The 15,632-nt window shown below is 32.5% G+C and overlaps 1 protein-coding gene across 1 annotated transcript; it reads left to right on the top strand.

Annotated features, from left to right (window-relative positions):
* The first annotated feature begins 3,318 nt into the window (after window positions 1–3,318).
* Window positions 3,319–5,983, top strand: LOC111905731 (uncharacterized). Its single transcript, XM_023901457.3, has 9 exons — window positions 3,319–3,613; window positions 3,685–3,746; window positions 3,904–3,994; window positions 4,210–4,296; window positions 4,418–4,471; window positions 4,731–4,918; window positions 4,994–5,076; window positions 5,271–5,371; window positions 5,536–5,983. Exons 1-9 carry the CDS (start codon window positions 3,563–3,565, stop codon window positions 5,755–5,757), a joined length of 939 nt encoding a protein of 312 aa, XP_023757225.1. The 5' UTR covers window positions 3,319–3,562; the 3' UTR covers window positions 5,758–5,983.
* Window positions 5,984–15,632: the final 9,649 nt, after the last annotated feature.

The raw sequence follows: 15,632 nt of genomic DNA, 5'->3' as shown, positions 1-15,632 counted from the left end.
TCTCTGGACCTCAAAAGGTCCAGATCTGGAGTTTAGCTCTCAATGGGACACTATACTCATCTAAACAAGCCATAAAAGGGTATAGAAAACCCTAAATTCAATGCTCTTAAGCAAAACAGAAGGATAGGATCGAATAGCCACCTCAAACTTGAAGATCCAAGCTGGAAACCCCCTGAAATGCAATCCTCTTGACCTCCCCTTGCTGGAAACACTTTCTCCTTTGCAAAAACACACCAAATATGATCAAAAAGGCTCAAACTCTCTCACAACTCGCTCACAATCGCTAGGGTATCTCTCTTTGGACTGGTAGCCGCAAATGGAGGCCATAAAGGCCTTTAAATACGGCACATACCCTGAGAATTAGGGTTTCAATCCACAGCGCGGACTCGTCGAGTCCATCCTTCCTGACTCGTCGAGTCCGTTCATTAATCTAGTCAGCATTCACGGTCCTACTCGACGAGTCTGCGACTCAACTCGTCGAGTCCCTCCCTTTTTTCTCAAAAATAAATGATAAAATATAATACCTGAAATTCCGGATGTTACAATACCACAACACACAGTGTTGGTCCATTAATTTTCGCGTTTCTTCAAATATAGACATGCCATGTTGGTTCCTCAAACACGTCGTGTCCAACCCAAAAGGGGCTTTACTCCCAACAGTTCTCCTCAAGATTCCGGGTATTACATATTTTTTGAAAGAAATATTTTTATATTTTTTTGGGATTCCGAATGCTACATTTCAAAGTGTTTAATGTTACAAGTTTCAATAAAATGTATAATTTTATGTACTAATATCATATATAATTCACATTACTATGCATTTTTAGAATTTATGTTACATTCAACTATTCAAGTAAAAAACAATTTTTTTCTCGGAATTCTGAAACTGTTTATCGGATTTTGAACTTATCTTTTGAAAATTGTGAGTATTTTTTATCCGAAATTCAAAATTTTAGTTTGGAATGTTGGGCTAGAATTCGACATGAAATGTACGTTTTTATTAGAAAAAGTGTTTTTTTTCTTGGTCTGAAATGTTAATTCCGGACCAAACGGTTAGTAAATACTAAAAATAATTATTTTTAATTTTTTTATTCAAATACATTAAAATATGGTTAGATTACTTAATTTCTCTTAAATATATTATTACAAAAACCTTATATAATTTTTTTACGACTTAACATTGTGAAAAATTACTTTTAGTAAAATTTACCGTATATTTTATTTTTTATACCCATTGAGATAAATTATTCTTGTATATAAATATAAGGGAAATTGAGTAATCTAACAATTATAAACGATGTTTTCAAATAAAGAATCAACTTTTTTCAGTTTTTGAAAAATAATTATTTTTTTTGGAATGTCCTCATTTTAAAATAGTGTTTATATTCCGGAGTTTTTATTATATTTATTTATTTATTATAAATAATTATCAAAAAGATTATATGTTTTTTTAGGATTCTAAATGTTATATTTCGTAATATTTTATGTCACAGTTTTTCAATAAATATTGAATTTTATGGACTAATATTTTATATATAGTTTATATAACTATGTTTGTTTAATTTATTGTTAACTCAAGCAAAAAATGATTTTTTTTTCAAGTTCTGGAATTGTTATTTGGATTTCGGAATTTTTCTTAAAATTTGAAAGTTTTTTTTTTCTTTTCCGAAAGCCAAAATTTTGGTCCGGAATCCGGAATGTTGTTCCGAAATCAGTCAAAAAAGTGTTTTTTTTTTTTTAGTTCGGAACGCCTACTTCGGACAAAGGGTTATTTTTGTTAATTTTTTAGGAGTTTAAATACACGTTAAAAAAGATTAGATTTCTTATATTCCCTAAATATAAATTTATTGAACTTATCAATCCTCTTTAATAAACGAAGGTTTTTTTTGCCAAATGTCAATCTATCATGAATTTTGATAATTGTCATTTTGTGATATTTTTGAAATAAATATTATACACTTGTCGATTTTTGGTTTATTTCAATTTTTAAAATTAAAGTCATATACTTATATATGTAAATTATTAAATATCATATAATATGTGTGATATTAAATTGCAATAAATATATTTTTTCCTTATTTTAAAGTTGTACATTAAAAATATTTTCTATTTACACTTTAATGTTTAATCTTTTTTAAATTAACCCGTGTAATAAATGAGTTTCACACCTAGTTATAGACCTGACAATGGGGCAGGTTTGGAGCGAATCGACCTTGATCCAAACCCTTTTAACAAATTTCAAAATCCGATCCAAACCTGCTCCGTAGCCCGTAGGGTTTTGAATAATCAAACCCATACCCTTATCCACCTAATCAGCAAATATCCAAACCCGCCCCGTAACCCGTAGGTTTTTTGAATAATCAAACACATTTTAATTAAATCATAAAATCACATTTATTAAATAAAACTAAGTTTTGATTTAGAAAACACATTATGTACTCGATGACTTTCTGTTGGAATTAAAATCATTATTTTAGTTACTTCCAATTGGTTTTTGATCGTCGATTGCATTGATGGAGAATAACAATTACAAACTTTCTTTCGGTTGATAAATGACATTATTGATTTATAAATAAAATTGATAATTACATGATGAAATATAAATGAATTGAAATCATGACTCTTGGGAGAAGACTGGAAGTCTAGAAGTTGAGTCGTCGAGTCCTATGTAAAAACAATTTAGTCTTTGGCCTTTTCTCTTTGGACTTGTGATTGAAATTTAATGTAAACTTTAGGTAATATAAAATATAAATTTATATTTCCAAAATTTATATGGGACGGGTTATAAATGGAGCGGATCGGTGATATCCATACCCGACCCTTTTAATAAAAAGGTTAGCGGGTACGGATCGTTAACGGGTAAACGCATCAAAAACTATGCTCCAAACCCATATAATTGTTAAGGGTTTGGATCGGATCAGGGTCAAAAACCCGCTCCATTGGCAGGTGTTTGGGATAACTTTTCAGACCAAAAAATCATTTTTAGAAAAGAACTTTTTGATTCATATCTTTTTCCAAAAGATGGTTTTAAAATGTATTTGTTTAAACTTTTGAGGGGGGAAAGGGAAAAAAGGCAAAAGTTGCCAAAAGTCACACATACCTAACTTCTTAAAAGCCTCATTTTTCTTCTTCTCAAAAAACTATTTTAAAAGATATTTTTCAATTGCCAAACAACTTTTTAAACTTTGAACTTTTTAGAAAAATCAAAAGTTCAAAAAGTGATTTTAAAAGCAAAGCCAAACACCATCCTCCTAGTTATCAATAAATCAGATAAATATTTGTTAAATTGTTGTTTAATTATATGATTACGATATTCTCCTAGAGGGCTTTGTGTCCGTCGACACCCTGCTATGGTGCTTATTGCAAAACCCTGAACCCTCATCTCTCTCTCTCTCTCTCTCTCTCTCTCTCTCTCTCTCTCTCTCTCTCTCTCAAACGCACACTTCCGCGGAAGACTCAACCCCCCAGGCCTTGCTAGCTCGGTTTAGTCAGTGCATGTTCGTTGCTTGCTTTCTCCGAGTAATTATATCAAACAGTTGGTGTGCGTCACTCGCTTTTCAATATGGTGAAGGGGAGCCGAACTACTGTTCTAACATTCGCTGAAAAATGCAAGGTATAAACCAAAATTTCTCTCTACACCACACCTGTCAAATTGGTATGAGAGTGATGATCGTATTTTTGCAGAATATATTGGCGTCAAACTGGCAAGGTAGTCTCAATACAGTTAAGGCTGATGCTACTGGAAGGTACCGATCTAATTTTATTTGTTTTGATTATTAGGATTTTGTTAGGTAATGCAATCTTATAGCGATCATATGAGTGTATATATCCTAATTTTTAAGTGTATTAATCAATCGTTATGGCTTTGTTTGTTTGTGTGCGTGCGTGTGTTTCCTTTTACAGCAAGGAAGAAATTTACAGTTCAAAAGTTAAATACTTTGTGAAGAAGGGGAGGCCTTACATTTGGGTACCTGAAGATGACTTGCATAATGTGGTATGAATCGATTAGACCATAAACAATTCGTTTTCTTACCACTCTGTACTTGTTTGTCAATAAAAGTTCCTTATAACCTGTCTGAGTGATATAATTTACACTAGAATAGGGCTGGTAATCTTTTCTACTTTCTTTGAAAAATGCATAATCTGAATAATTGTACATCATTAGATATGCCCTTCTAGTGTTCTTATTTGTGTATTTTTCTAAAAAAGAATACAGTTATAGATGAACGTGGCTCATTGGCTGTCACAAGTCCCTTACCAGGGTCACTTGCAAGTCTGCTTCATTCTTTGAAGAAGGTCAGTTAATTTTCTTTAACCTACAAAGCTTTGTGATCTGAGAGTTAAATGAGAGTGCTGAAAACCAAACTATTTTGTCTTAATCCCAATTATAATGACCAAAAGCCTCTTACGTATACAGCCTCCTAATCGGATTGCTCTTATTGGTGAAGTTCTTCCACTTGGTGATAAAAAGGTACAATTTCATAAGCAAAACATAAGTTGTCTATTTATCATTTCTCATGCTTCCTTAACTATACTAGTCCTTGATTCATTTTTGATTCTATGACATTAACAGAATGTTTTATCAGTATTGTGTAATATAAAAGCTGAAACAAAATATGTTAATGCAACTAATTTTGCATGCTTTCAAGAATGATAAAAACTTTAGCCAAGACAAAATTTTTTGATGGTCTTTATGTTTAAATCTAGTATTATTTATGGAATTGTGTCAGGCAAATTCAGCTGCAGAGAGCCTTCGAGAGATGATAATATCAGAAGCAGAGGCAATAAAAGAGTTCAGTTATTCAGTTTCTGGTATATTGAGTTCATCTAACTTCAGATCTACATCTCGTGCTGAAAATCTCCAAGACTTATTGAATGAAGAAGATCAACAATACAGGATTTATAAGTTTAATCCAAGGTAAAAATATGCCTTTAGATACATATATTGCTGATGTGGACTTGCATTTGATAAAATAAGTCTTTTTTCATGCAGTTCAATCAGTTACATAGAAAGCAAGGGAAACAGTCATGAAGTGGATTTGAAGGATATGGAAGAATCAAAGGCTGACCCCTTGTGTAAGTGTTTTTGTACACATGCATGATATATTGATATTTACATGTGCATTTATTCTAAGGAAATTGCAACCTACGTGTATAGCAATGCACTTATATGGGTAAAAAATAAAATACATTGCTATTTGAGTAAAGTAAATTATATATATGGGATAAGGAGAATGTAGTTGATTTTTATGATTATACTATTTTTGTAGCGGTTTTTTCTGGAAGCTTGATTGATGGAATTAATCAAAGTGAAGCCAGACGTCGAGCCCTCATAATCTTTTGTGCTACATACTTGAATAAGAACGTGAAGGTACGTTACGTATGATCTCAAACACCATACTCATTCACGTCTTTCTAAGAGCTATTTCTCGATTATAAGAATGAGAAGGGCATTCACGTCTTTTTGCACAGATCGAAAGACAAAAAAAAAAAAAGCAATTTCTGTTCCGCGTCTCTGATGTTTCATGTGTGCAGGATGCAGTGGTGGTGTCTGTAGATAGGAAAGGGCTGGACTTGTTGGGGAAGGTGGTGGGACCCACGATGGAGGAATACGAATGGAAGGAGTTGAGATTGGTTTTGAAGGAAGAAGCAAGAGATGTAGAGACATTCTGCAGACGGCTGGTTGAGATGGAAGAGGAGTCGATTAAGAATATTTCAGCATTCAGTGGTCTGCCACTGGAAGCCAATGATAGTTAATTAGTTAGGCTGTTGAAAGGTTTCTCAATCGAGCTCTGTGTGTGTGTGTGTGTTTTGGTTGGATTTGTGCCTTGTGTATCAAGAAAAATCCTAGTAAAAGACGTGAACCACACCACTCAAAAATGATCTCTATTGTTGCAATATGGGTTATTTTTGCAATCTCGATAATTCGTTATGTTTAGTTATTTTCTCAAATTATCAGATACATTTCATACCGGGTTTCGAATTGTGGGGTATTTTCCTAATATTTAATATTTCATATCCTCTGTTATTTGTTTTTTTTTCACATTTCAAAAATGACATTTGATTGTGGCATGCCGCAACAATCTTCCACCGGCGGAGCATCCATAAGACCATAACCAATGTAATCGTTCTGACGGTGTTGACTCCAAAGCAAAATCCATAAAATTGGCAACATTTCAATTTGTGTACAAACAATGATTTGGTTCCTTGTTAGGATTTAATTTTGTTTAAAATATAAAATTACATATTTTTAGGCTTTCGAACCTATATGGGATGTATTAAATATTTTTAGGAATACTTGTATCAAATCTAATGCAACTTTTCGACCTATATACAAACAACGAGTTGGCTCTCTTTGTTAGGATTTAATCTTGTTGTAAACGTAAAATCGAATATTTTTAGGATTTGGAGCTTATAAGAAGTATTAGATAATTTGGGAATTGTAAGAATCTAATTCAACTTTTTAATCTTATTTTAAGAGGTTATTTGGATTAGGGTTAGTTAGGTTAGATCTAGTTAAAAAGATTGTTTTGACTAGATACCAAAAATGATATTATAACTTGTTAGTATTACTTGGAATCAATTTTGGTTAAAAAAATATCTAAACATCAATTCACAATTGATCGTTGAAACAAGCAAGGAACGATAATTTTTTATTTTTTTTATTTTTTTATTTTTTTTATTTTTTTATTTCTTTTAATAACCCTCCTCTTTTATTTTAATTGTCGTTTATTTTTGGTTCACGACTAAACCTTATACCTTGCACATAGATGTATATATAACAATAACTGTGTCTTTGTTACCAAAGGGCCAATGGCCTAACGGTATGGAGTGACCATCTTATTTGAGAGGTTTAGGGGTTCAAGTCTCGGTAGAGACATAGGTATAAAATAATTATTAATTTCACTCTTTGTTAATAATCATAAAAGTGAGTATATATATATGGTTCATGAGTTATTAGATTGTATATACGGATAACGGATTAAGAGCATTATGAGAATGACGAACATGTATAATGGTTTGAAAAAAAATGGTTTGAAATACAACAACCCACACAACGAATAACGAAATCTAAGAAATATATGAAAGAATGTGGAGTGGAATCAATGAAATGTTTATGTGGTGATTGTTCTACACAGTGTAACTCCACTTACAATTTATTAAAATTGTCTATGGCATTAGAAGGGGTCCATTAGTTTTGCATGGATCCATTTTGTTTTCACATGAATCCATGGGTATTGTATTAATACAAGACAAAAAATAAAAAAAAGGTTTTCATCAATCACTTTTTTTTGTTGTTAGATATTTCAAATGCATGTGATTTAGGAAGAGTCCCCAAAGATACGAATTTTAGGGCGTGCAAGGAAATAGTCGTGTTTCTTAATAAATTCAAAAGAAAATCTGAGCTTGTATCACACATATTTGTTTTTATAGAGAAATATAAGATGTCGATACTATGGAAGTGGGAAGCAAAACCTCTACCGGGTTCAAAAATGCACAACAAGTATGACAAGTATTGGGGGGATTTTAAGAAACTTAACAACTTCATGTACTTTGCAGTTTTCTTAGATCTGACAACGAACGAATGAAATCCTCCTTTAGATTTGGGGGAGTTGTGCGGTAGAGGAAGTGCGGTTTCGCCACCTAGGCAGCGAACACCGCTCCTGGGTGCAATTTAGAAAGCAATGTGGTAAAAAATGGCCGTGATTTGTGATTGAGTGGGGAAAATTTGACCGTTTTGTGAGTCTTGTTATTGAATGGGGAGATTTTTTTTATTTAAATTAATTTTAAAAAAAATGTGACACCACTCTTTGGGTATGGTAAGGAACTACACTTTTGTGTTAAAAAATGATGTGGAACTTATGTGGCAACGAAGGGAATGCGGTTTCGGTGGCACCACTCCCTTCAGCCTTATTGAACATGTTTTTCAAAAGTTGATTAAATACAAGAATGTAAAGAATGACTAGGTCGAACCGAAAGTAGCATCTAGTTGTGGAGGTTGAAAACAATTATATGAATAATTTGTTTAAAATGTACGAACAAAAGTTTGACACCGTCGAGTTTCATGGAGCGTCTCAAGAAGATAGGAATAAAGATGTTTGTAATGATGTCGGTCATTGCTGATCTTGAGGATTCAAATGCTCTTAGGACGAGCTGGAAAAAAAGATCCTTAGGTTTTAACGTGTAACGAATTAAATTACCATTCTTTACCATTCAACATTATGATTTCTCATCTTCTATCATAGAAATCTGGTTGATAATAGATTGCATTAATAATAGCCATTCTTTGCGATACTTAGTCATGGAGTACATTATACACTACAATTCATCACCGACCATGATGCAGGTATCAATTTTTATTTTTATTTTTATTATTATTTTTTTTGGAGGGAAACAACTTAATTGCAACGGAAACCAAGCTAAAAAGATAATTGAAAGAGCCAACTGTTGGAGTAATTCGAATGTATGAAGGGTAGTTTAGTCATTTATTGTTTTCTTTTAGGATAGAGTCAAAGACACGTGGGTGCAGGTGGCAAAGACCTAGGAATGGGTTGTTATCTTTTCCTATTTTGTTGGTCAGTTTAGCTATTTAACTAGGTAGGAGTCGTATCTTTCAGTGTGTGTATTTCTTGAAGGTTTTCTCAGATAATAAAGAGGTTATGGTTATGAATTCTTGTATCTTCTTTTGCTCCTTTCCCAGTTACATTACGCAGTAGAAGAGCTGCACCAATCTCTCTCGTTTTTGAGTTGTGTATGTAGGGGGTTGAACCCAACACTTGGTATCAGAGCATAACCTGGTGAATGCCCAAATATCAACCCCGTAAGAAAGAGATGAGTGACAAAACCAATAAAGATGGTCTGATTACACTTCAATATCCGCTGCTATCCAAAACCAATTACACAGCATGGGCAATTAAGATGAAAGTTTTTATGCAAGCCCAAGGTGTGTGGGATGCTGTCGACCCCAAGAATCCCCGAGAAATTGTTGAAGCCTGGAAGGACAAGATAGCACTCACTGCTATCTACCAGGGGATACCGAAAGACATGTTGTTGTCCATCGCCGAGAAGGAAACAACAAAAGATGCTTGGGAAACCCTCAAGACGATGTACCTAGGTGCGGATAGATTTTGGACTGCAAAAAGTGCAGACATTGAAGGCTGAGTTTGAAGTGTTGAAAATGAAGGAGACGGAAACGGTATATGAGTTTTCCATGAAGGTGAACAATGTGGTGAGCAACATACGGGCCTTAGGTGACAAGGTTGAAGAAGCGTATGTCGTTAAGAAGTTACTCAGAGCTGTCCCAACAAAGTTTTTACAAATTGCTTCAACGATTGAACAATTTGGAGATTTGGAAACGATGATCGTTGAAGAAGTCGTCAGAAGATTAAAGACTCATGAAAAAAGAGTCAAGGGACATGAAGATAATGAGGAGCAACGACTTCTGCTCACACCTGAAGAATGGCTTGAAAGGTCAAAGTAAAGAGGTGATGACTCGAAGTCACCACAAAAAAGTCATGGTTCTGATGATAACTCTTCCAGGGGACGAGGAAGGGGCTGTGGACGAGGTGGAAGCAGAGGAGGACATCGGGGAGGTGACACACATAATTATCGTGAAGGTGGACAAGGATCATCAGGAGGTCGCGATAAGAGTAAGATCAAGTGTTTCAATTGCAATGAATATGGTCATTATGCTTATGAATGCCCTGAACCAAAACAAGACAGAAACCAAGAGGCTAACTTGGTTCAAGCTCATGAAGATGAAGAACATGCATTGCTATAAAAATAAAATCCATTGGTATGGTGAAGCTCGAGGAGGTACTGGTGCAAAGAGTCAGCCAACATTCAGATTAGGGGGTGAATGTTGGAGTAATCCGAATGTATGAAGGGTAGTTTAGTCATTTATTGTTTTCTTTTAGGATAGAGTCAAAGACAAGTGGGTGCAGGTGGCATAAACCCAGGAATGGGTTGTTATCTTTTCCTATTTTGTTGGTCAGTTTAGCTATTTAACTAGGTAGGAGTCGTATCTTTCAGTGTGTGTATTTCTTGAAGGTTTTCTCAGATAATAAAGAGGTTATGGTTATGAATTCTTGTATCTTCTTTTACTCCTTTCCCAGTTACATTATGCAGTAGAAGAGCTGCACCAGTCTCTCTTGTTTTTGAGTTGTGTATGTAGGGGGTTGAACCCAACACCAACAACTCACAATAATGGCATTGACACTCTAAATTGGTGGAAATACAATGACATGCGTTTCCTAATCGTTTCTCAGACGGCAAAAGACGAAGTTTTATACATTTCTTGTTTTTAATTTTTTTAGTTATAATTTTATATATTTTCCATGTTAGATATTTTGGGAATACAAATAATGAACATGACGTCTGGGTAAATGTTTAGCACTAGTGGGCGAGTAGGACTAGGTTGTCAACACCGCAACATTGATTTGCATCAAAGATTGGATAATGAAATCAGCAAAACCGATTATAGACGATGTTGATTACTTTTAAATAATGATTTCTTTAGCAAAAGTTAACAATTAACAACATATTTTTTGTTTTATTTATAACAATTTATAAAATTCTATATTATTTTGTTTTCTAGATTTTTATATGAAATTAAAGAGCCAACTACGTGAAGATAAGAAAAAAGAAAGAAAAGGAAAAAAACACATGTGGAGTGAACGATGCATGCATTTTTTTTTTCTTTTAGCAAGATATGTGGTAGAATATTTAGATATACCCGGTGACGTTTTTTTATTAATATGTTAATCTTTTAGCTAATATATTAACATGAAGTTTTTATAAACTTATAAACAATTAAACCAAAGAAAGTATGATAACTAGTTGACTGAGATCCCAACATATATTTCAAAGTATTTTTTTAAGTAAACTTGTAAGTATTATTAAGTATATTTAGTCATGAGTAGTATATTTAATATTATTCGTTTAGAATAAATTTAAGTTGGTGTACTTAACATGTAGTTTTTTAATGTCATTTGACATTTGTTAAAACTAAGGAATATTTGAGAAAACGAAATGTCCAAAAGATATGCACATTACAACAACGGGTGACCAATGTCCAACTCGGATTGATAAGAACAAAGACTAAACGACCCACAAAACTCGGCGAAAAGTGACATATACATAATAAATATATATGTAATTATGTAAATTGGTCAGTATAGTATAGTTAGTATGCCTATTTTTGTTTACACTTTCTAGTATTTTTTTTATTGACATGGAAAGCACGAAAGGTATTATGTGATAAGTTTTTTAGATGATTTATATAGTTTAAGAGGTGATATTCGGTTCTAAATCTTGGTTCCAAAAATCCAAATCGAAACTAAAACCAAAACCAAATCGACACCATATATAAATATTCGGTCCAATTTTTGGTCCATATAAAATGTTAATTCTGTATTGGTCCAATTCAAGTAAGCCTGACAATATCTGACACATTACGACAACCCAACATAAACTAAACATGTTTAGATAAGAGATTTCGATATGTTTAAATAAAGTGGTTGACATGGCACTGCAAGAAAACTAAACGGATATGGTTAGGTCAAAACTTTCAACTCGAAGATCATCCGTTCAATAATATATAATTTTTTTATAAATTTTATATTTCTATAAATATATTATATAATAAAAGAAAAAGATAGAAAATTAAGATTTAATGTGCCTACAATTGAATTTTATTCCCATTCTCATCCCACATGAAAAAGGGTGTGTGGTGCTTCATTACAAATATCTAAATAGTAAATACTCTTAAGCATTTTAGCATAAGAATAGTTTTGGAACCTCATAACCATATTTGTATCAGACACGTTCTAGCTTGATTTTAGTTAAAACTTGGGAAAAATCCCGTTTTGCGGGATTCGATACGCCAAATGAATAGACAAAACAAGACGATTTTATTGAGTTACATTGAACTTATAACATTAAACTTGTTTTCTAGTCACACATTAGAAGCATATATGATTCTACTTTCCTTGTGAACTGTCTCTCCATACCTGTTGGATAGGATCAATAACACTTCATACATTACCTTTTTTAGTACAATCTAATTAATTTCATTGTAACTAAATGCAAATTTAACTATCAATAACACTTTATACATTACCTTTTTTAGTACAATCCAATTAATTTCATTGTAACTAAATGCAAATTTAAGCCATTAAATTTATGAGTTTATAGCCATTAAATCTATCAAAATAAATTACCTTCTTGAAAACTAACCAAATCTTTATACATAAATTGGTCCAAAATGAAAATGCTCAAGTGAAATCAATGAAAAGTATAATGTCTTATCTTGTATTTACTCGTTTCTTGTATGACTGTTAAACTAACTTCCATATAATAAAAGTAATGTCATGCCTTGTTTTCGACCAAAAGGAAATCGACATATGCTAACCGAAACAAATTGGCAAAGAAAATCTCAAATGAAGCTTTTGGTTAAATGGTTTCAACGTCAATAAAAACACAAAAATGGCGCACATACATACGTGCAACTGGCGAAATACATATTAATGAAAATTAAAGAAAATATGTTTATACCAGTTTGAAGTTCATTGTCAACAGGTAATTATTTTTAGGATGCTAAAATTGGAAAAACTGGTTATTTTAGGGTCAATATAGTAACATACTTTCAGAAATGGTATAACTTTGAACTTAATTTCATAAATGGTCAAAACAGTAATATAATTATAGAAATGATCATAATGGTCTTTTTAAATGGTAATTCTTCATTCATGCATGCTATCTCAATCTCACTAAAAACAGATAATTATGATCATGATTGAAGCAACTATCCATATGTTCGTATATATAGCAAATATGATCATGATTGAAGCAACTATCCATATGTTCGTATATGTAGCAATACACAGGTTCTATATTTTATACAATAATTATAAAGACATTGGTTAACGTAAACACTTACCAAAATATAATGTAAAAACGATTTATTAGGCCATAAATAATGGAAAATATATTTAAATGGTACAAAAATTCGTTAAAAAGAAATCAAACTTTTCAGAACCATTGAATCCTTCGTCTTCATCAAACTTTTCAGAACCATTGAATCCTTCGTCTTCATCTTTACTAGCCTCATATTAGGTCTTTGTTTAGGTCATTAAGTCATAAAAATTGGATTTTGATGAGTACTATTCTTCCATGCAAGAGCTAGTGTAACAATTGGTAAAAATAGTAATGATCGTACGACACTATGTTTTAATTATTAAGCAATATGAGTATTTTATCAAAAATAGTTGAAGGAATTTAACCTGTTTTACTTAGATAAGTTCTTGTGAAATATAAAAACAAGTAACTAATGATAAATTTCGTTACGACGTATGACTACGAACCATCACCGGCTTGTGAAAATTAGCATATAACGTCGTTGGAACGCAACAAACTTAATTTCTGTATCAACATGTCTCCAGTTGATGAGTAAGTTAATTTATATATAGAACAGGTGCTTAATAGTGGTGAAGGATCTAAATTTGACAAATATACGAACCAATGTGACGAAACGTGTTTAACGACATGGTTAACCGGTTAAATGTCACGAAATTATACCTTGGTCAATAAATTTTATATTTAAATAAATAAAAATATAAAATGAATTATTATAAGGCATAATTAGAATATATTTAAGTATTTTTGAGTAAAAAGAATAAAACATAAACATTTAAGTTCAAATACACAAAAACTACATTGTTATTTTATACTAAGTATACATGTATGTATTTATACATATGTATTATTATCTAGTGGATGACTAGTTATGATTCATGACTTAAAGTGATTTCATGTAAGGAATATAGTGTCTAAATCAATTAAGATAAAAAAACGGTTAAGAGAAGTGCCAACTTAACTAATAAGTGCTTAATCACTCAAGACATTTTACTAAAAATGCTTCTTAATCCCTCTTCTAATTTTCGAGATTAACACCTTCCCTCTCCATAACTAGAACTTTTAACTAATTAACTAACTAGTAGTTAGTTAGTTAACTAACCCTATCTCTAAGCAGCCACCCAAGCAAGTGGCTAGACACGATCACATCACTTAAACTCACATCACATCACAAGCTAGTCTAGGTTTGTCTCCTTATCTTCTTCTCCTCTCTCCTCCTTCATAATCTCGAAATATCTTCCTTGTTATTCATTCATTTCACCAGCCAATAATCCAGGGAAATACTCTCAAACTTCATCTCATTTTCAACCATAAGAAATCCCTTTCAAAGCCACCAAAAACCGTGAACCTTAAGGGTTGTTGTCCCTTGATGTTTCAGCCACCATTTCACCCACATACACCTTTCTTTTGCTTGATATTTTAACCAAAAAATACCCCTAGAAGTTAGTTGTTATGCTACTCAAAATTAGAGACTCAAAACAGTGAGTAAACTACCTTTTTCTTACCCTTTTGCTGTGAAGTTTTCGTGACAACAACATAGCCAAAACAGTGACTGTTTTGGAGCATCAAACCAACACCCAAAAGTTCTTCATTTTGCTGCCCATTTTCGAGATTTAAGGTATACCATATGTAGCTAATTTCAAACACTTAAAACCCCTGAGAAAGTTACCCTTTACCTCTCAAAAAGCTTGTGTTATTCCACCACCTTTTGGCAACATACTTTAGATCTAAGTTAAAGCTAGGTATATTCTTTATTTCTACTCTTCTTTTTTATCATCAAATCCACTGATTTTAAATGATTTAAGAAATCATAAAAGTCTAATATACATGTAAATATATGTCTTTATGTGTTAATACATTCAAAAGAATACTCAAATCGCAAACTTGAGTGGAACTGGAAACCGCACAAACCATTCTCAACCCGAATAACTCTACGTGACAAAAGTGAGTTTTTTACGGACCCTCTTTTATGTTTTACAAGTTTTGGGAAGAATACACATTAAAAAAAAATCCTATTTGGATGATTTAAAAGCTTTGCTAACTAAAAATGCAAGTTATGTCACTAAACATATCTAAGCTTAAATTTCAGCTTTTTACAGAAAAGTTGTGGTCTGTTCACAGACTGTTTTTCCTTTCTTAAACTTAATGGATTTCAAAAATGTACAATATGAAAATATTTCAGGTCTATAACTTTTCAAGGACCACTCACACGCGTTCATACAATTTTTCTACAATTTATGACGATGTTTACAAAACTGCCTATCATTTCGGAACATTTTCGGACCAGTTTGTAAAAAGGAACATTTTCACTCTGGTTAGGAATTACTTAAGGTCAGGTGGATGCTGAAACATAGGATTCCTATCTATTCAAACTTTCTCAAAAGAGGGATTGCGGTTACTTTAAGTCTATGTCCTTTCTGTAAGGTGTGAGAAGAGAATATAAATCACAATTTTTTTTCTCATGTTTTGCTGTTGTAGAGGTGTGGATATGGCTGGTAAAATAGTCCTCAGTTCTTTATCATTTGCCTTCTTCTACTGTTGATCTTAAGGAGATGCTCAATGCTAGTGATGGCAGTAAGAAGATGCAAAAGTTGAGGTTTTCTCTTGTGTATACCACTATATGGATGATATGGAAGGAGCAGAATGCTATTGTTTTTTCGAAACACTAGGCGAACGTTTATGCTTATTGGGGATGACATTAGTATTTGCACTTTTAA

This window comes from Lactuca sativa, chromosome 2 (genome assembly GCF_002870075.4).
Source record: "Lactuca sativa cultivar Salinas chromosome 2, Lsat_Salinas_v11, whole genome shotgun sequence".
NCBI lineage: Eukaryota > Viridiplantae > Streptophyta > Magnoliopsida > Asterales > Asteraceae > Lactuca > Lactuca sativa.
The sequence above is the reverse complement of the archived record's forward strand: the minus strand, read 5'-3'. Positions and strand labels throughout refer to the sequence as shown.

Coding starts and splice junctions, on each gene's coding strand:
- LOC111905731 (XM_023901457.3), top strand. CDS start 3,563: ATGGTGAAGGGGAGCCGAACTACTGTTCTAACATTCGCTGAAAAATGC. Junction 4,472..4,730: donor TTCCACTTGGTGATAAAAAG/GTACAATTTCAT, acceptor GAATTGTGTCAG/GCAAATTCAGCTGCAGAGAG. Junction 4,919..4,993: donor ATTTATAAGTTTAATCCAAG/GTAAAAATATGC, acceptor TTTTTCATGCAG/TTCAATCAGTTACATAGAAA.